The sequence below is a fragment of the Artemia franciscana genome, chromosome 1, assembly GCF_032884065.1.
Source record: "Artemia franciscana chromosome 1, ASM3288406v1, whole genome shotgun sequence".
NCBI classification, from domain to species: domain Eukaryota; kingdom Metazoa; phylum Arthropoda; class Branchiopoda; order Anostraca; family Artemiidae; genus Artemia; species Artemia franciscana.
Window position 1 is genome coordinate 26433278 of NC_088863.1, and position 21385 is coordinate 26454662.

General features: G+C 37.3%; 1 protein-coding gene across 1 annotated transcript in view; it reads right to left on the bottom strand.

Annotated features, from left to right (window-relative positions):
* Positions 1-14992, bottom strand: part of LOC136027581 (exosome complex component 10 homolog) — a 291574-nt gene extending 276582 nt beyond the window's left edge. The window contains exon 1 of the mRNA XM_065704964.1: positions 14875-14992. Within this exon, the coding sequence (XP_065561036.1) occupies positions 14875-14991 (117 nt within the window). The 5' untranslated portion in view covers position 14992. The remainder of the gene's footprint in view (positions 1-14874) is intronic.
* Between the last annotated feature and the right edge of the window lie 6393 nt (positions 14993-21385).

A 21385-nucleotide genomic window follows, 5' to 3' on the forward strand; every position in this document is an offset into this window, starting at 1 on the left:
TATATATTTGGACCTCTAGGTCAATTGATCTTTTTTTAAATCTCCTGGGAGTTGTGCATCTTCTTCTTCTTCACCGTTTAAATTATTCAGTGTTGCCGCTCTCGAGTTGCGAAGTATTTGTTTCTTTCATATTATCCACAGATTACGAAATTTGAGCCGCTCATTTTCTTCATTTGGATAAACCTGTGCAGAAGAGAGCGATAACGAACACCAAGAGCCGTATTGGTACCGGCTGGATATTTGTCCTTAAACTGCTGGGGATAGGCGATTCGGGTATTTGCACTTCCCACAGGTCCAATCCAGTAATTATTTATAGACGGCGATTAATGCTGATGCATACTGCTATTAGTGATTAAAAGTAATTGGCAAGTTTATATAGTTGAATATTAAACATTAGAGACTTATATAAGTAGTTTATAGATATTAAGTGAACCGTGAAGCCTTCTTTCAGCGTGCCACGACATAGGTCGTTTTTACATTTTGTGCTTTGTTATTTGTCCGGGACTTGCTACTGAATATTTGGCTATTCTCCCAAGAGTTATGGCTGGTAACAAAAGGGCGCGTTCCAGCCCAGTAAAAGGACGGGACAAGTGTTTGTCTTGTGCAATTAATTTAAGCGAGGAATCAAGCGCTATGAATTGTGATGATTGCGATTGCTGGTTATGTATCGAATGTCTTGAGCTCTCGGAACCAGAATACATCTTACTTACAAAAATGACTCGTCGCATGGGTTGTCAATGGAAATGCCCAATGTGCAAGGGAAACACCCAAGGGAGCAATGTTAATGCCTCCGAGATTGCACGAGTTGTTGATGCGTCTATTAAGAACTCTCTTAGTGGTTTTGAGAATGCAGTTAAGACCCTAGATGTTAAGATTAAGGAGGCAGTTAGGGACTCTTTTGCTAGCTTTAAAGATGAAATTAAAGCGGAAATTGACACTCAGTTTAAGGCAATAGAAGATAGGATTCATACTCTTGAGCAATCCTCAGGAATGGCAAAGGATAATAACACCTTAAAAGATTTAGTGACCACTGAAGTAGCTACATTGAAAAAAACTTTAGATGAACAGTTTGAAAACCGCGTAAAGGCAATGATTGCCGAGGATCGTGAAAGACAAAAAAGGAAACTTAATATAGTGGTCTTTGGAGTTCCTCCACAAATTGATGATGCCCGACTTTTAAGTGATTATTTGGCTGGCGATTATGGAGTCCCTGATGTTACTGTCCTGAATGTTCGCAGACTAGGAAACGTAACAACCGCACCAGGTTCCAGCACTCAACGTCCTGTCCCGATTATCTTTTCAGTGGCAAATTTCAAACTAAAGAAATTAATCCTTCAGAAATCTTTTGAAAGAAAGGGTGCCATTCAATTTAGAAATGACGTGTCAAAGCATGATCGCGAAAAAAGACAAAGATTGTATGAGGAACTGCATAAGAGAAGATTGAATGGGGAAGTGGACATAGTAATCAGAGGAAATAAGATTGCGTCAAAAAACTGCCAGACTCTTGCGACGCGTCAGTCACCGTCGCAGGAGAATGTCATGGAATTATAGATATATCTGGTACCCCTTTAAGACTCGTAAATAGTCCCATAAGTAGTGTTTCCATTTGTGATAGTACTAGTGAAGTTGGCTCTCCCAAATATTCAGAAACTGAATCGTATGTTAGTGCTAGATCGGATGCCAGAAACTATGAACTCATATCGGATACCATTTCTTTTAAATCATGTGATTCTGGATCAAGCAAAGCTAATAACGACAATACTGTTATTGAAGGACTAATGGTACTATATAGCAATGTAGACTGTATTACCACAAAGATGAATGAAATCAAGTCGGTGATGTCAACGAGGCATAAAGTAAGTGTTTTTGCCTTCACTGAGGTGAAACCTAAGCGTACTGCGTTTGCTCTTACTGATACACAAATTCCAGTGCCTGGATTTGAGCTACTCACCAATCTGTCAAAGCCAAATGGTAGAGGGATAGCAGTGTACGTCAGATCTCCACTCCAGGTAAGGGCTCTAACAGTAAATTCAGATTACGAACCTTGGGTTGAACAAATATGGATAACAATTCCGCAGCGAAGTCTCCCTGTAGTCATAGGCTGTTTTTATAGAAGTCCCAGTTCCCCCTGTCAGACAAGTTCCCTTCTAGCAATTGCATATTCTATTAATAATGTTATGAAGCATTGTTATAAGAATGTTCTTATTGTGGGAGATTTTAATTTACCGGAACTACACTGGATTGAGGGGTTTGCTGTTGCAGAAGGGGTTGAAAACTCAAATTGCCCACTTTTGGACTGCCTTCATGAACATTCTCTATACCAAGCAATTGATTTTCCGACCAGGTATAGAAGTGGGCAGAACCCAACCCTAATAGACCTTTTGTTTATTAATGACCATGAGACGCTCATTAGTGTCGACTCGGAACCACCATTTGGAGCGAGTGACCATGTTGCAATTATTTGTAGGCTTAGGTTGTACCCACAGAAGAATAATTGGATTAAGCATATGTACACAAATTACAACCAGGTCAGACATGAGTTAGCAAACCAGGATTGGTCATTCATTGATGATAAGAATATGGAGGAGGCTTGGCTTGAAATGAAAAGGGTTTTAATTAAAGCAACAGAAAAACATACAGTAATTTCCTGGAAAAGAAGACCCAAAACCCTACCATTTATCACCCGTGATGTCAAGCAAGCTGTACGGAAAAAGAAGAAGTATTGGAGCAAATATAAAAGTAGCCCCTCCCATGAAAATTATGAAAAATTTAAACATACCCAGAATATAGTTAGGTATCTCACGAGAAAGCTTACGACAGAATATGAAGAAGGATTGGCATTGGATTCAAAATCTAATCTAAGAGATTTTGGAAGTATGCTTCGGCTCGGAATCCGGGGAGACATTCAGTTACAGAACTACTTGTGAATGGCAATATAGTTAGTACCCCAAATAATATAGCAGCTGAATTGAGTAGACAATTTAAGTCAGTGTTCACGCCTCCTGACGATGCCCCCTTACCAGAAGCACCAGAATATTCTATTGGGGAACCTATGCAAAAGATAACTGTGGTTGCCTCTGATGTGGAGAGGCGGCTGAAGCTGCTTAATCCTAACAAATCAATTGGCCCTCATGAAGTTCACCCAAGAGTATTGAATGAAGTTCATGCGGAAATTGCCCTTCCCCTTACGAACATGCTTCAGAAGTCTCTTGATACTAAGCAGATTCCTCAAGACTGGCGAGATGCAAACATTACACCTGTACACAAAGGAGGTAGCCGCAATAACGTTTCCAATTATCGACCCATTAGTCTTACATCTGTAGCTGGTAAAATCTTAGAAGGAATCGTGAATACTCACATTGTCGAACACCTGGCCACCAATGAGCTGCTCAATGATAGTCAGCATGGCTTTAGACATGGATGCTCGGTTGAAACTAATTTGATTGATACGTATGATTATGTTACTGAGCATCTAGATCAAGCAATCCCTGTCGACTTAGTTCTATTGGATTCTGCAAAAGCCTTTGATAAAGTATGTCACCGTCGACTAAGGAGCAAGTTATTTGCAATTGGAATACATAATGAAATCGTAGAGTGGGTGTTCCAGTTTCTTTCCGGGAGAAAGCAAAGGGTGAAAATATTTGGAAAAAATGGACAGGTATTCTTTTCAGAAGAGGTGGAAGTATTAAGTGGAGAGCCCCAGGGAACCATCTTGGGACCAACTTTATTCAACATTTATATTAATGATGCACCAACCACAGTCAAAAATAAAATAATCTTTATGCTGATGACTCCAAACTCATTGGAACTGTCGATACACCCGATAAGAGAGCCTCTAAGCAGAATGACCTGTGGGCGCTTTCCCATTGGGCAACTTTGTGGAGGCTTGAATTCAATGTAAACAAATGTCGAACAATCCACTTTGGAAAGAAAAATGAGAAATGCCCTTATCATACGTTAGGGATGGATGGATCAAGGCAGACTATTATGTCATCTGAAGTGGAGAGAGACTTGGGTGTCATAGTTGATAATGAATTAAAATTCACTATACACACACAGACAGCCGTAGCCAAAGCACTCCAAACCCTGGGCATTATAAAAAGAACAATCACTAGCAGGTCACCTATGGTGATGACTAAATTATATAAGGCATTGGTCAAGCCTAATTTGGAGTTTGGCATGTGTGTTGCTAGCCCCCTCAACAAAGGTGACCAGCAGAAGTTAGAAACAGTTCAGAGATGGGCTACGAAAGCAATTGAGGGATGCAAATATTTAAACTACTCATCCCGTCTGAAGAGGCTGAAACTCCCCACTCTTGTCTACAGACGTAAAAGGGGTGATATTATCATGACGCATAAGCTCCTGAATTACAACTCTCCATTAAATAAGCTATTTCAACTTGACCAGTCTGCCAGAACTAGGGGGCATAGTCGGAAACTGTATGAGAAGAGAGCTGCCACTAGACTACGCAATAACTTCTTCACTTATAGAATAGTGAGTTTGTGGAATTCTCTCACCGAAAAAGCGGTCACTACCCCCAGCACAGCTGCCTTTAAAAGAGCCGTTGATGGAGAATGATCATCAAAGCCATGGCGAACTGAGTGGGATGCCGTTGTGACGTCCAACCATCGTCATCACTAACCAGCGATTCTACAGGATTTAATCCTTATTTCGCTGGACAATGCGATTTAAGGTAATTTAAGGTTTAAGGTAATTATAGTTCTCTCTTATTTACTCTTACTTATGTTACTGCTTGTCAGTGTGGATGTCTACATTTCCATCTTCATTTACACCTTTACATAACCTCCAACTGAAATCAGCACAAGATCTGCAGTTTGTCACCCATATTTCTGTTGAACTTTAGAAGATAAAAGATATTCATCCACTACACCTCTCTTTGATTGCATTTCAATATTTCTACAGAGACCTTCCACAAGTTTTTCTGGGCTTCTTGAGCTTGTTAGAAATGTCAGTCCTTATGAAACTAGGGACCAGGATGATGTGCTGGTGCCATCCACCCATGCAGTGTGCTCAGACTTTTGTCTGATATTTGCTGTTGGGCATACCTGAAACTCTGTTCCTGTTGGGATTTGATGGTCCTGTATCCTAGGCTCTTTCAAGGAATAGTTAAAGAAATTTTTATTAATATGAATTAATAAAAAATGAAATTTAAGTAAATTATAAAATTGATCAGATCTTTATATTGATTAATTATTTAGAAATAAGTTTTTTTTTAGATTTGGGTGGTGTGAGTGTTGGCTCCTTGATGTTTATTTGTTTATTGTTTATTTTTAGCATTTTTTTTTTATTTTAGGTGGTGCTAAGATCAGTTGTACTTGGGTAGGGATTGGAGAGTAGAATCTAAATATATTATGAGTGTGAATATACTAAATATTTATTATATTTTTTTTCAAATAATGGGCAATTGAGCCCTTTGGGATGTTTTTTTGTTTGTAAATAAAAGTATATTGGTAATAAAAGGAACTTGAACTACGATCGCAAAGAAATAGGTTAAGACCAGGGATCCAAGCAGCAATTTAAGGTAAAAACCATCATAAATACTGACTTATCTCATTCCTAAAGGTACAGTGCTTCCCTTTATTTCCTCTTCCTTCACAGATAAACACAAAACCATCTTTATAAGTTTCAATTATATTTTACAACAGCAAACTGTAAACATTTTACAATGGAGAATACTGCTATTGCAGAGAAAAAAGGAGAAAAAGTGAAATGTAATGGGAATATAAAGAGCAGGCTATACATTTATCTATTGAATGGAGGGGGAAGTGAAGCAATGCATCTTTATGAATGAGATAGATATGTATGGACGATTGGTTTCTACTCTAGAGGGGCGAGATACAGCCAAAAGGTATATACAAAAGTTTACTGACTTTTTTCAACTGGCTTAATTATACATGATAAACTGCCTGTTGATGAGAAATAAGAACAAAAAATGACAAAACCCCAAAACCAGCAAACTTTTGCACATAACCTAGGTCAAAGAGAATATGACACTTAGAGTTGGATCTTTAGCAATTGAAAAAGGAAAGATAGGGATTAGAAACTAATGGCACTCCATAAACTGTGACATTTGATGACTTTCTCAAAAACAGAAGACAGAATGTATGATATAGTCAATTTCTAATGCAATAGGATTAAAGCTGAAATTTCTTAGTAGACTCTAGGTGATAGGCAAAATTAAGCAATATTTTATATTTTTAAGAATTATTTGAAGTCAAAATCCAGTCTGCTTAAAGTAGGTCTAGGCTTGCTTGGGATAATATTGGCAGTTTAAGCAAGCTAGGTGGCTTTTGGCTGTCAGACCTAGTGGTGATTAAATCCTGCTCTCTTTACTCTCCCCTGGATTTTTGAAGTATCTGAAAAGGCAAGTATGCATCATTTTTGGAGTCAAACAAAGTTTCTAAACACCAGATGGGATTGATGATTTTTCTGGCAAAAGTAGATATAAGCAGCTCCATAGAGGGAAAGAGCTCCATAGAGGGAAAATTGGAGGTGAATGGAGTTCGTCCAGAATGAGGCAGACTCTGTCTGCTGACCACGTGCCTCTGGATATGGGGTTTCTCCCCTAACTAAACACTCCGATCAGGACGGTCGCAACCTCATGTGGCGGGTGGAGCCCACCCCGGGAATCTTAGTACCTAGGTTTAACCTAGCCCTAATCAGATTCCAGGCCTAGGGTCGGTTGGGCTAGCGACCCTCCACCCGAAAATTAAGTGCTACAAAAAGTGACAATATAGCCTCGGACCCGGATTCCCTTTTAAGATCTCGACCATCGCGCGTCAATGGACATGCTGACGACGTCAGAAAGACTGACAGACTAAACCTTATGGACCGAAGGGGCTACCAATAGCCACCTGGAATTCTTGACTTTGAATGAACCTGCGTCAAAGAACCTACTCTCTGAAGAACTTCGCAAGAATAAAGTGTCAATTGCAGGTCTTACAGAAACACGTCTTACCGGAAGCGGAGAAGAGCAAATAGGTAACACTAACTCATTGCTCTGGTCTGGAGGAAGCTTGAGAAGGAATGGTGTTGGCCTTGCACTAAATAGCCTTACAAGAAAGGCCTTACTTTTACACGAAGCTGTATCGGACAGATTAATGAAGGCCCGCTTTGGACACAAGCATGGCAAGATGACTGTCATCATATGCTATGCCCCGACCAACGATTCTGTTGATGCAACTAAGGAGGATTTCTACTCTGCTTTGTCCAGATGCTTTGCAACACTACCCCCCCCCCCCCCCAAGATATAACTGTTCTCCTTGGCGACTTTAATGCGACAGTGCGCGATGATGCGCGATGATATGGGTTTATGGCGTGGCACAGTTGGTCCTGTATCCCCCGACCCACTTAACGACAATGGGCTCTGCTTACTTGAACTGTGCCGATCTCACGACCTTTACATTGCAAACACCTACTTCCAACGCAAAACTATTCATCAGTACACGTGGTATAGTAATGACGGTCGTACAAAGAAGATGATTGACTACGTCATTATTTCCAAACGCTGGAGATCATTGGTGAAGAACTGCAGAACTTACAGATCAGCAGAGCTTGGAAGCGCAGACCATAGGCTTGTGTGCGCTGATCTTCGGCTTCGCCTCCATGCACAACAATCGAAAAGAAAACCCGTCGCTGCAGATATTGGGAAACTAAAGGAACCAGATACTCGCCAGAAGTACAGTATCGAGATATCGAATCGCTTCGAGGCCCTTGGCTCACTTAATAGCAGCGAAGATCTCTGGAAGCATTTTAAATTGCAGACCAGTGAAGCAGCACAACTAGTGCTTGGCAAGAGGAGTTATCCAAAGAAATCGTGGCTAACTAATGAAACACTGCAAGTCATAGAGCAAAGACGGAAGGCAAGACTTCTTGGGGACATGATCACATATCGGAGGCTCAATGGAGTGCAAAACAGACTCATTCACCGGGATAGAACCCAGTTTGTTGCAAGGAAAGCCGATGAAATTGAGCTAGCTGCAAAAAAGAAAGACATGGGCAGCCTATTCAAGCATCTCCGAGACCTCACTGAAAATAAAACTCCCACCTTGGGTCCTGTCCTGTCCAGGGATGGTGCACTTCTCTCTGATGAAGGTTCTTGTCTTGAGCGGTGGAAGGACCACTTCTGTTTGCTCCTCAACAATACTGGTCCGTCTGCGCCTCCTAATGATAGTCCCAGCCAACCTTGCAGTCAAAGACCTGGAACAGATGTTCCTCCAGATGAGCCTTTCAGCCCCTCAGAAATTGGACATGCAGTAAAAAGACTCAAGAATAATAAAGCTGCGGGTATCTGTGGCTTAAACTCAGAGCTGCTAAAATATGGAGGTCCTGTAATGCTCCTGTTTCTACACACCCTGTTCTCTACAATCTGGCAAACAGAGATAATTCCTGAGGATTGGCGGAAGGGTGTCATCATCCCCTTATGGAAGAGAAAAGGCTCGAGAAGCGACTGCTCCACCTACCGGGGAATAACCCTACTGTGAGTCCCTGGCAAACTGTTTTAAATGGTCCTGCTGGATCGATGTTGGAGCATCATTCGAAAAATCTGGCGACCAGAGCAAGCTGGTTTTATGTCGGATCGTTCAACCATCGAGCAGATTTTCACGATTCGACAAATAGTAGAGAAGACCACAGAGTTCCGACAGAAAGCATTTATTGCCTTCATTGACTTCCATGCTGCATTTGACTCAGTCGATCGAAAAGCTCTTTGGCGGATCCTAGAGTTGACTGGCCTACCCGAGAAATATTGCAGACTTCTCAAGGCGCTGCACCATGGGACGGAGAGCTGTGTACAAGTAAATGGTCGGCGCAGCCCGTTCTTTCAAATCACGACAGGGGTGCGCCAAGGATGTGCAGTGGCCCCAGAGCTCTTCAATGTCATCATAGATTACGTTATGACAAAAACCACTTCACGTCTCAGCTTTGGGCTCAAATTCGGAGATCATACCATCACAGATGTCGATTTTGCTGATGACTTGGCCATTCTGGCAGACTCCATGGAGCAGCTGCTGGAAGCGCTCCGAATTCTGCGAGAAGAGGCTGCCAAAGTAGGACTGCATATAAACTGGAACAAAACTAAAATTATGGCCATAGACCCGTCTTCTCCTGCTGTTAACTCTCCAGTTAGCCTGGACAGCACCACTAGCATCGAGGTTGTTAAAGACTTCACCTACCTGGGCTCCGTAACTTCTTCAAATGGCTCACTTCTCCCCAAGCTGCAGGCAAGATCATCTAAAGCGTCTTCTGTCATGGGTAGACTGAATCGTCACCTCTGGCGAAAACCAAATATTAGTTGCACAACAAAACTGCGGATCTTCAACGCTCTAGTCGGTTCTGTGATGCTTTACGGAGCTGAGACATGGCAAGCATCAGCTGCAACCCTCAAGAAAATAGACGTATTTCATGCAAAGAGCCTGAGGAGGATTGAGGGCCTACGATGGTCTGACTTCGTCAGCAATGAAAAGCTTCTGCAGCTCACAAAGCAGACTTGGTTTTTGACTCAAGCAGCCAAGCGAACCTTACGATGGTTTGGCATCTGCTTTGAATGCCACCACATCTACCCACAAAGATGATCTATGACTTCGACCCTATCAAAGTTGGTTGGAAGTGACCAAGAGGCCGACCGAAGAAACGTTGGTCCGACAGCCTGTCCGAGTTCTTGGCGATGGCAAACATCAGACAGGGTGAAGAGCAAATACTCGCCATGGACCGAAGTGGGTGGAGGAGGCAGACGTCACTCTCTATGCCGAGCAGTGCCCGGCAGGAGACTTAAGTATAAGTAAGTAAGTCAAATAGAGGGAAATAAGCTAATAAAATAAAATTTAAATCATCAGATTCCTTATTTTTTTTTCTCTTTCCATATGTTATATAGGTATTTGTGATAGTTCCCCCCTTATGGTCCAAGATACAAGTTTTATTCAAAAAGTATCTGGCCATAATTTTTAAGACAATACAAAATGATGCTAGGGAGACAGGATTTGGTGCATGTATACAAATGGTCACATTGGGCATGCTTGAACTTTTTCCTGCCTAGAGAAACTGTCAGTTGCCAGCAGACTGCTATTGAGTGAAAAAATGTAAGTAATAGGTGCAGATTTCATTTTTGATAGTGACCAAGAAACAAGATGATAGCCATCCAGCAGAAGCAACTTTGTAGATTATATAATCTACAAACAAAGTTGCTTCTGCTGGATGGCTGGATGGCTATAGGAAATGTTAGAGACTGTGAACAGTCATCCCAATTTCCTTCAAACATAGTCATTGGTAATGAGATCTGGGTTTACAGGTACAAACCTGAAACCAGGCTTCAGTAATTATATTGAATGGCTGACCTTATCCATTATTAATTAAAGAAAAAACTTTCCAAAAAAGAAGTTCTCTAAAAAAAAAGTAAAGGCCATAGTAAATTTAAGATCAGAAGAAATAGAAACCAACAATAAATCAAACTCCAAATGACCAGAAATTACCATTAAAGAATAAATGAAACACAAAACAAATGAAAAGAAATTAAATAACAGTTATAGCAAAAAAACATGCAACAGGTACTAATATAAATGAAAAGGTAAATCTTAAACTAAGTAAAATTTAAGTTGAATATGCAAATCAAGTGTAAAACAAACAAAAAAATTTTGCTATTGAACCATAAACAAAATCCAAAAGAAACAGAAATTAAATAAGCAATCATAGCAAACAAACATTCAATAGGTACCAAGATAAATGAGTAAACACATGTTAAAACAAGTGGAACTTACATTGAATATGTAAAAACAAGCTTGAAACAAAAAAAAAATTTCTACAAACAAGAATTTGGGTTTTGCCTCCTTCTCTCACTGTAAAAGCCTAAAACCTACTGCTTCACTGGTATTTTAATGAAAACTATGTGTTTTGAGCAGTTTTGAAAATTACAAATAAATTCAAATTGAATGTTTACCATTTTGCAAAAATTTTTATACTAATTGTTGAAAGATCATCAATTCAAGATTTCATTTCATTATAATTTTATTTTCATTTTCAGTGCTGCAATAACTGGAAAAGAAAATATTTGTAATATAATTTGTTTTCAGTGAAGCACTAATGATATAGTAGGCTTTACACTTTACAGTTAGGGAAGGGGCCAATATCTAAACTCTTGTTTTTAGTGAAGCTATATTTATCTTGAACTGTCTTGGAAAGAACTAATAAAATTAAACTGATAATGATAATAACTGCTAAAAGCTCATTGATTGAAATTTAATTTTATTGTAATTTTTATGTTTATTTTTGATGTTATAATAAGTACAAAAGAAAATATTTATATGATCTTCAGGCCTTTCTCCTTACTGACTACCTTAAACTGGGTGTCTTCTAAACAATAGTAATGTTTTGTTTTGTTATATCCAAAATGTAGGACTTGGTAAATATTTTGCAGTTCATATAATTAGCTTACCAATAAAGGGAATATACCACTTGATGCCTTTTTTTATGTTCTTTAAAAATATAATAAATGCTTCTATTGCAAACTAAAATTAAGCACTTTTTGACCCAATCTAACCTAACAATAAATATTTTTGACACTGAGAAAACATAGTATTATTTTGTCAAGAACAACTAAGAAAACAGCACTGAGAAAATGTAGCATTATTTTGTCAAAAATAACTGATAACTCACACTTTAATTGAACATTTGTCATTTTTAAGAGCTCAAAAAGTGCTACCTAGGACTTTGTATTTTGAGGCATAGGACATTAGGCACCAATGTGTTGACATTTTCAAAAGCTGGCTCAATTCTTCTGGCATATTTGACAGATTTACCATTGCAGGCCTGTCCTAATATGCAAGCCAGGCCTGTATATTACATCAAAGGATTCTTCAAGTTGGCTGTACAGTTGTAAATGTAGGACCCAGGATGGTCCCCTGAGGGGTAAATTTATAGCAGTTCATATTACTGACTTACCAATAAAGGGAACAAATCATTCAATGCCTTTTTTATGCTGTTTTCAAATATAATAATCACTCCTACCTTAAATTGAAAATGACAAATTTTCAAAAAATTATGACAGTTCATGTAACTGACTTACTAATAAAGTGAACATACCACTTGATGCCTTTTTTTTATGTTCTTTACAAATATAATAATTGTTTCTAACACAAATTCAAATTTAAGCACTTTTTAAGCTCTTAAAAATGACAAAATTTTAATTAAAATATTACTTATTGCTTGTTTTCCACAAAATAATACTATGTTTTCTCAGCACCATCTTACCTTAAATCACAACTTGGAGTGATTATAAAAATTTTCCATCCTTGTGATGCTCCAGTGATGAAAAAAATTTGTTTGGTGTAGATTGTGGTTATTGATCTAGACTCTTGTGGAGAACTCTGCAGCTTCCCAATTGTAAAGGAACTCCTGGCAGAGCCATTCCTTATCAAGGTGGGACTTGAATGTGTTGGTTGAAGTTGCAGAAACTGTTTCCTCAGACAGTTGATTCCACAGATTGATGACTCTTTGGCTGAAGAAATGACTTCTATGTCTACTTGTGGAATGCTGCATGGGGAGCTTCATTGAATGTCCTCAGTACCAGAATGCAAGGGCTGTGCAAAGAGACTGTGAAGGGCATTTTTAGAAAGGATTTTCTTGGTTAAAATCACATCACCCCTTTTCCTTCTGTATGTCAGTTTTGGCAGGCTCAAACAACATAGTCTTTCTTTGTATGGAAATTTATTCATGCTGCTAACCATCTTAGTGGCACAACACTGGACTTCCTCAAGTAACTTCTTATCTTTTTTGAAAAAAAGGGCTGCCAATGACATTCCAACCTCAGATGTGGTTGTATAAGCACCTTATATAACTTCATAAAAACTCTTGGGTGTTGGCTAGAGATGGTTCTTTTTATGATAAAAAAAAAGGTAAAGGATACAGCATTAGACTTTACAGTCTGTACTGGCGGTGCTGATCTCTGTTTCTTGGCCCTTCAGCCAGGAAGTGCAATGGGGGGTTGGGGGCCAGCCATCCTGTGCTTTCGCACACCCTTCCTGTTTACCTTCCCCAGATTTCTCCAGGTACCCATTTAGAGCTGGGTCGACTCTGGCTAAGCTTACAGAGTCTTGCCACTGACCCCTGTCCCAAACTGAGGAATTGGGTACACTGGGATTCGAACCCATGTCCTCTCTGACAGAAATCTTTTTATGATACCAAGGGATTTATTTGCAGAAGATGAAACAGACTTAGCAGGGCTGCTAAACTTCAATTGGTGATCAACAATGACCCCAAGATCTCTTTCATCAGAAACAGCAGAAAGGAAGTTGTCTTGAAGGAAATACTTATGATGCTTGTTGTGTTTGCCAAAATGGATGATATGGCATTTGTCAACATTAAAATTAAGGAGCCACTTGTTAGCCTATCTTCCAAGACTGTCAAGATATGTTAGAATTGATTGCTGGTCATAGGGAATAGCCACTTTTCCAACTAGTTTTGAGTCATCAGACTTAAAAGGTAATAAGATTTGAAAGAAGGGTGGGTAGATCATTGACATAGAAGTTGAAAAGTGTTGGTCTAAGAATAGTGCCCTAGGGTATACCACTTAATACAGTTGTGGGAAAAGAGAAATGAGGAGTTCCTTGTAATACCAAAAACTCTGACACCCTGTGATCTTTCAGAGAGGAAGCCCATAATCCACTGTACAACACCTTCATTGACACCTGCAGCCTTCAGTTTGATTATGAGGAACTCATGACAAACCTAATTGAATGCTTTGGACAGATCAAGAAGAATCATGTCAGCAGGAAGTATCTTATCAAGCAGTGTGGTCACTAATTCATATCTTTTAGATTGTCTTCAAAAAATAATGCTACATTTTCTTACTGCTAAAATTATTTATAATAAGGTTAGTTTAGGTTAGGTTAAAGTGCTTAAATTTGAATTTAAGGTAGAAGCAATTATTATATTTGTTATAATATATTTATATTATATATAATAATTTTATATTATATATATACATATATTTAAATATATATTTATATTTATTATATTTAAGGCATTGAGTGATACGTTCACTTTATTGGTAAGCACGTTTTATGAACTACATGATTTTACACCCCTGAGGTACTCTACTACTGACTGGCTACAATTCAGAAGAGACAGATTGCCATTCAATTATGCACTAGGCTAGGACCCTCTGAGTAGCCTACTAGCCTACCTGTTAGAAAGGGTTTTGTCAAATGAACTCTATCTTCATGCACTCCAAATTCATTTAATTCAAAAATTAGTAGTTTGTGTTGAGCTTTGTAAAGTCTTAGCTTGGCTGAGCAATATTACACCCACAGGAAAGCTAGGCCAATATCTAAGAGTCTAGCCACAAAATCATATAGCTTTAGTAGGCTAGTTGCTAGATAGTGTTAGCCTAAATTCTTTTTTATCATATTTCTTTCCTATGCTTAGCCTGTAACTAAGCTTAATCTAACTAGAATATCTAGGCTATTTAACCTATATGCTAAATAAGAGCCTAAAGCACTGTATTGGCTAGCTAATAAAGGCTAATGCCAGCATAAGGGGCAAACTGATCAGGTTTATCATACATAGGCCTAACTAGTTAAGTAGCCAACATATTGTGCAATAGCCTAACTGTTCATATTAAACAATTCAGAAAATAGCCAACTCAATAATAAAAAGTATCTTTAGATATAGTGTTAAAATTTGCTCTGAAGATGTAGGAAGTTCCATATCCTCAAAAGTATAAAAATTAGACACCAAAAATAGGCTAAGTCTTTAGAAATCATGCTTATTGGCTATCAGTTTAATCTAATTTCTGCTTATTTCCTTTCAAATTAAAACAACAGTTATGTTTAAATTATCAATCAGTAGAAGCAGAATCCATACCGTCTTCTTGTCCATGATTATGAATAACTTTAAAGAATTTGTAAAAAATTTACAAATATTTGCAGCTTGATCTTCGTTTTCTTCTTTAATTGCCTTTTTTACTGAATTCGCTCGCATTTAAACACTTGGTATGTGATGCAGTAGTAATAACGACACACATTTATGAAATAAAAATTTTTAAAGGTTGAATTTTTACACGAAAGTCAATTATTTCTTTGATTTAACTTAACGAAGTTTAAAAAAAGTACAGAATAGTGACAAAAACAAAAAGAAGTAAGTCGGCCGTTAAAGTCAAGAGTAAAAAGAACACTAACTAAATCAATAACCAAATAAAACCTGAAAATAAAATGTATTGCAGTAACAGATACTAACCCTAAACGAAATTGCAACTAAAATGAATAGTTCTGTCAAGCCTAAGACTAACTGAAATTAACATTGAAAAAAGTAAGGCTATTGCCTCTTCAAGCCTACTGAATGCTATACTTTCATTTAGGATTGACTGATAGCAATAGACATTTTAAATGATATGGTAATGTTTTTTTGTCACTACATCAAAAAAACTATTAGCACCATTTTCGTTCCTAATTTTGTTTTATTCTGAATTAGGTTATTTTGTATAGTTAATTTTGTGTACATAGGGTTGAGCATGTTTTCACCCAAGTTTCTATTTAGGGATGTGTTACTATTTAAGTTTCGTTTGATTTCGATTGCCTGGACGAATAAAAACAAGCCAAATCCGAAACTGCAAGATTAGCTGCAGAGAAGGCAAATACCACAATAAGAAATTATTCCAATTTTTAATAAATACAGTTAGTAAAATGAATTAACCTTTTTAGCTTGTAAAATGTTAGCTTTTAGCACACAGTCTTGGCTGAACTTTCAAACGGTTCGTGGTAACGAACTGTAGTAAGGAGCGACACAGTTCAATAGTAACCAAAACTGTAAAAAATGGAATTTTGATATCAATATCTACATCAAAAGAATTTCATTTTAATGCTGATTTTAAATATATAATTTTAATCAAGTTTAGTCTTACCCATCAAAAGTTACGAGCCTGAGAAAATTTGTCTTATTTTAGAAAATAGGGGAAAACAACCCCTAAAAGTCATAAAATCTTAACAACAATCACACCATCTGATTCAGCGTATCAGAGAACCCGATTGTAGAAGTCTCAAGCTCCTTTTTACAAAAATACGGAATTTTGTATTTTTTGCCAGAAGGCAGATCACGGATGTGTGTTTTTTGTTTGTTTTTGTTTTTTGTTTATGTACCAGGGGTGATCGTATCGACCCAGTGGTCCTAGAATCTTGCAAGAGGGCTCATTCTAACGGAAATGAAAAGTTCTAGTGCCCTTTTGAAGTGACCAAAAAAATTGGAGGACACCTAGGCCCCCTCCCACGCTAATTATTTTCCCAAAGTCACCACATCAAAATTCTGAGATGGCCATTTTATTCAACGTAGTCAAAAAACCTTATAAATATGTCTTTGGGGACGATTTACTCTCCAACAGTCCCCGTGGGAGAGGCCACAAGTTACAAACTTTGACCATTGCTTACATATAGTAATGGTTATTCGAAAGTGTATAGACGTTTTCAGGGGGATTTATAGCTTGGGGGGAGGAGTTGAAAAGAGGATGATATGTTGTGGGAACTTTTCTTGGAGGAATTTGTCATGGGGGAAGAAAATTTTCACGAAGGGAGCGCAGGATTTTCTAGTATTATTTAAAAAAAATACAATGAAAAAATAAATATGAAAAAGTTTTTTCAACTGAAAGTAAGGGGAAGTATTAAAATTTAAAACTAACAGAAATTATTACGCATATGATAGACTCACCTCCCCCTATACCTCGCTCTTATTAAAGCTAAAGTATTTTTAGTAATTTCAACTATTTATTCTATGGCTTTTGTGATTCAGGGGCCATTCTTAAGAAATTGGAACAAAATTTAAGCTTTAGTGTAAAGAGCGATGTTCTGACGAGGGGGTGAACCCCTTTGTATACGTAACAAAAACATGAGGATACAGAAGTTCGCTACGTAAGCTAATTTGTAAGCTACGTATATCTTTTACTAATAAAAACATTCGTAAAAAAATTAAAAGTTCTAGTTGCCTTTTTAAGTAACCTAAAATCGAAGGGCAACTAGGCCTCCTCCCCCGCTCCTTTTTTCTCAAAATCATTTGATCAAAACTACGAGAAAGCCATTTAGCAAAAAAATATATGCAAAATTCGTTTTAATTATTCATCAGCGGAGAGCCAAAATCAAAACATGCATTGATTCAAAAACGTTCAGAAATTAAATAAAAAAAAAACAAGTTTTTTTAACGGAAAGTAAGGAGCGACATTAAAACTTAAAACGAAAAGAAATTACTTTGTATATGAAAGGAGATGCTTCCTCATCAACGCCCCGCTCTTTACGCTAAAGTTTTTTTTACTGTTTTAAAAATAGAGTTAAGAGAAAGAGTCAAACTTTAGCATAAAGAGCGGGGCGTTGATGAGGAAGCATCTCCTTTCATATACGAAGTAATTTCTGTTTGTTTTAAGTTTTAATGCCGCTCCTTACTTTCCGTTAAAGAAAACTTGTTTTTTTTATTTTTCGTTAAGAAGTAATGATGCCAAGGCTATTTTTAAAAACAGAATTTTTAACCGAGAACTTTTATTGTAAGTGTGTTACTGTTTATTATTTTTTTTTTGCTGAAGACGGCCCTTAGATATAGGGCCGAAATATTCAAATAGGTTTTGTTGGTTCACTGTCTTGGGAAAAAACTCCTCATTATTCTCTCTTATGTATTTGTATTATGAAAAGGCAGTGTGGTTTTCGTCATTATTTAAAGCAACCTTATTGGTGTCACTTCTTAAGTACGAAAGCTTTGAAATATAAAACGGTGTCACTGCAATAATTATGGTCCAAAACCCTTAACTGGAGGCTAGCAAGAGCACCTCCCGTATGTTCCTCCTCCAAGCCTTTTTAATAAGCTACGCTATTAAGTTCCTTGAAACATCAATATATTTAAATAGACTATTAGAGGCATAGTTCTGTTGGACTTAAAATTAGAGCGTCTTGGGTTCGATTCCTGCTTGTTTTCTTTTTAATCACGGTTTTGTCCCTTCTATATGATTATTTTTCAGATAATTCACTATTTTTGTAAATGTGATGAATCCATTTTTTAAAGCATGTCCCGGAAAGACATTTTGTCAAGTACTTTGATTCAAAAGGGAATAGAGGTAAACCAGTTCATGGTTTGCAATGATATTCTTAGTAGATCACTAAATCCATAACCCATCGATGGCGTAGTTTTGTCAAAATCCTGATGGGGGGAGGTTAAAGACGATTTTCCCAAATCAAATAGAAATGAGAGAGAAAACTGGAAAATGGGTCATATAATAATAAAAAAGATAAGGATGTGATAAAGAAAACTGACCCGTTTCTATGTATGCTTTAATTATGCGGGTTTATCTGAGTTTTGACATCATTTTTGAAGAAACTAAATATAGATGGGGGTTGGGCAAAATGAGGTCTTAAGGAAAAACAGAGGTCTTGGAGGGGCAGTTACCTCCTATGCATTATAGCGAATTATGCCTCCAACCCAAAACCCTTGCCACTTAAGGGTTGGAGAAGTGTAGACATGTGCTTCTGACACCACTCATATTTGCAAGTGAAAAGAAATATTACTTTTTGTTATACTTACTCATTAAAATTATTTCACTATTTTTACAATCCCATTGACAGGATAAAACTGTCTGTAATTTATAGCCTATAAAGACATTATAGCACTAAAAACCTATTTTAATCTTTTTTTCTGCAATATTTGTTTTTAGTTCTCACGGTTACATTCTAACTTTTTTTTGTTTATTGCTATTCCACAAATGTGTGTCTAAAGTGTTTTGGTCTTTAGTAGGAGAGGGGTGGGGGTGTTTAGGGAAATAAGTTAGAGATACCGAAATTTTGTTAATGTTTTGAGAACCTTGAAAATGTTCTATAGAAAAACAGTTGCTACTGGAACGCCAAGGAAATCGATGCGCTATAAAAATATTGAAAATTATTTCTTAGTGTGGATTTAATTTTTAATACAGAAGAGTGCATGTTTTCTTGCATGCTCTGCATGACATTAAACTGATTTAAAACATTATACCCCTACGAATGTCGGTTCCAATGTGCAAATCTTCAAACAGAAAATAGAAGCACTTGAGAATGAGAGTTTAGCTATTTCTGCAACATTTAATTGTATTTTATTAGGCAGCCAAACAGCACATACAGAATGCCAGAACGCTCTTGCTGAATTATTCAGGGGCCATATTGTATTTTTTATTTACCAGCATGTATCTAACAGGGGCCATATTGTATTTACCAGCATGGACTGGTGACACCAAGCCAAAGATTTTTTAGAGACAGTCTTTGTACATTTTGATTTTTCAAACCATCAGCCTTTGCCGATGGACATCAGGGGTGACTTAAAAAATTTCAGTTTTTCACCTTGTCAAAATTGAGTCTGACGAAGTAAGATAGGTCAGTTGCATGAAATTGAAAGAAATGGTACTTGCACACGATTGGAATAGTTCCATCGGCCTCTTAGGACCGTTAAAACTCACTCAATACTTGCTCGAAGTCGTAATTGCAGGTAAGCTTTGGTTCTACTCACGGGGAGAGCGAGGATACGACGAAAAGACTGAATATTATATGCTGCGTTAAATAGTGTTGTACACTGACCGTAGCTAACATGCTTTTAAGATTGTTACTTAGTGTCATATTTTGTCCGAGGCTAGTAAGTTTGGCAAACATTCCTCTTTCTCTTGACTAAACTGACGAGATACTATTATGTAGATATCCAGAAAGCTTTTTATCATATACAGCAAAAGAGGATTTGACATCCTAAGGCACTCTAAGTCTGGGTATCACGAACTTGGAAGTCAGAGAAGTTGAAATTAAAACAAGTCACTTTTACAAGTAGAAGGCTATTTTTCATATAAGGAAGCAATTAAACTTTTGCTTGTAATGTGTATCAGGTCTGGCACTATTTAAGATCAATAAATTATTTTATAAGGCATTGACAGATGTTCAAACAGAAAAGGAGAACAAGGTTCAAAATGCTTAGGACCAGAATCAAGTATAGATTTATTAAGCTCAAGCTGGTAATCGCTTCTCAAGAGCTTCGCTTCTCGAGATACTTTTATTACTCAATTATATATTAAAGGACAAGTTAAATTCTCGGTTATCTTTATCTTTCTTGTTCTCTTTTAAATAATTGATTCCAGTTCAGCTTCAGTATCTGAATTTGTGTTTCTTGTAGTGTTTTGCCGAGCCTCTAATACACAAACTATATAGTTTAATGAGTTACTTATTTCTGAAACTGACTGATAAAAGTTTGAATTTTAATCGATAACTAAAGAATAAAAAATAGACTAGTTTTTGCTCCCGGCAAAATAGAACACGTAATAAGAGCTGTTCTGCTGTGTTCAGGGTTTCCACTCCAGCGAAATTAACGGCACTACTCAGGGTCGCAACACATGAAGCAAATTTAAAGAATCACATATTATTTGAGCTCCATAGTTCCTCTTTAGCTTGTTACATGAACCAGAGTTGTTTTTTTCCTCTGTAGCTAGTTCTCCTCAACTGACTTCTGATATGACGGAAAAGTGCAACTTATATTTAATGCAACTGCAGACAAAAATCTCTTATCTTTGGATATTCACTTTCATCGTTCCAAGCTTGTCTAATTTGGTAATGCGCATTCAGACTATCCATTTTCTAGAAAAATGCGACAGAAAACTGTAAGCAGTAAAAGCAGCCGAGTTGTGCAGTATTTTTTAAGCACATATGCACAAGTTTGTCGGTTGTCCTTATTAAAGCTGTTTTTTTTTTCTGAAAAAAACTATTTTTTAGCATGAATCATAGACAATTTAACCTTTTTCTATTGAAACCACACAAAAAATATATTTTATTTATTTATTCAAAAGCTATTTCATAAAGGGCTGTCTACTGGTTTTAAAAGTTACTTTCGGTTTAAATACCTCTCCCCAATATTGTCTGGAAGTGGTGTTAAATCCTAAAAATATAAAGAGGGGGCGGGCACAAAATGCACCTTTCAAGATCTAGGGGCGAATTTGCAGTTTTAATCGTTTCTCTGAATATACAAAAAGGATTTTTCAATCAAAGTATCTCACAAAAACATCTTCTTTCAAAATTTAAGGGGACAGAAAGTCAAAGGGGTATAGCTTGGTCTCCAATTTGCGTCACTGATACCTGGATATAGCCTTTTATATAGATGGAAAATAACTCATTTTGACAGTCTCTGCCATTTTTGTAGTTAGCATGTTTCACAGTAACAGCTGTTCATAATGCCAAATAAAAAAGACTTTGGCTTATGATCTTAGATTATATTGGGTAGGGGGGGAGGAGGGAGATAAGCGGTTTAACTGTAAGGGACTAAAATTCTGATGAATGGCAAAAGTCGAGAAAAGCATTTCACGACTATAGTGCGGTAGTAATTTTAGTTGACATTTCCGGCTATTTTAACG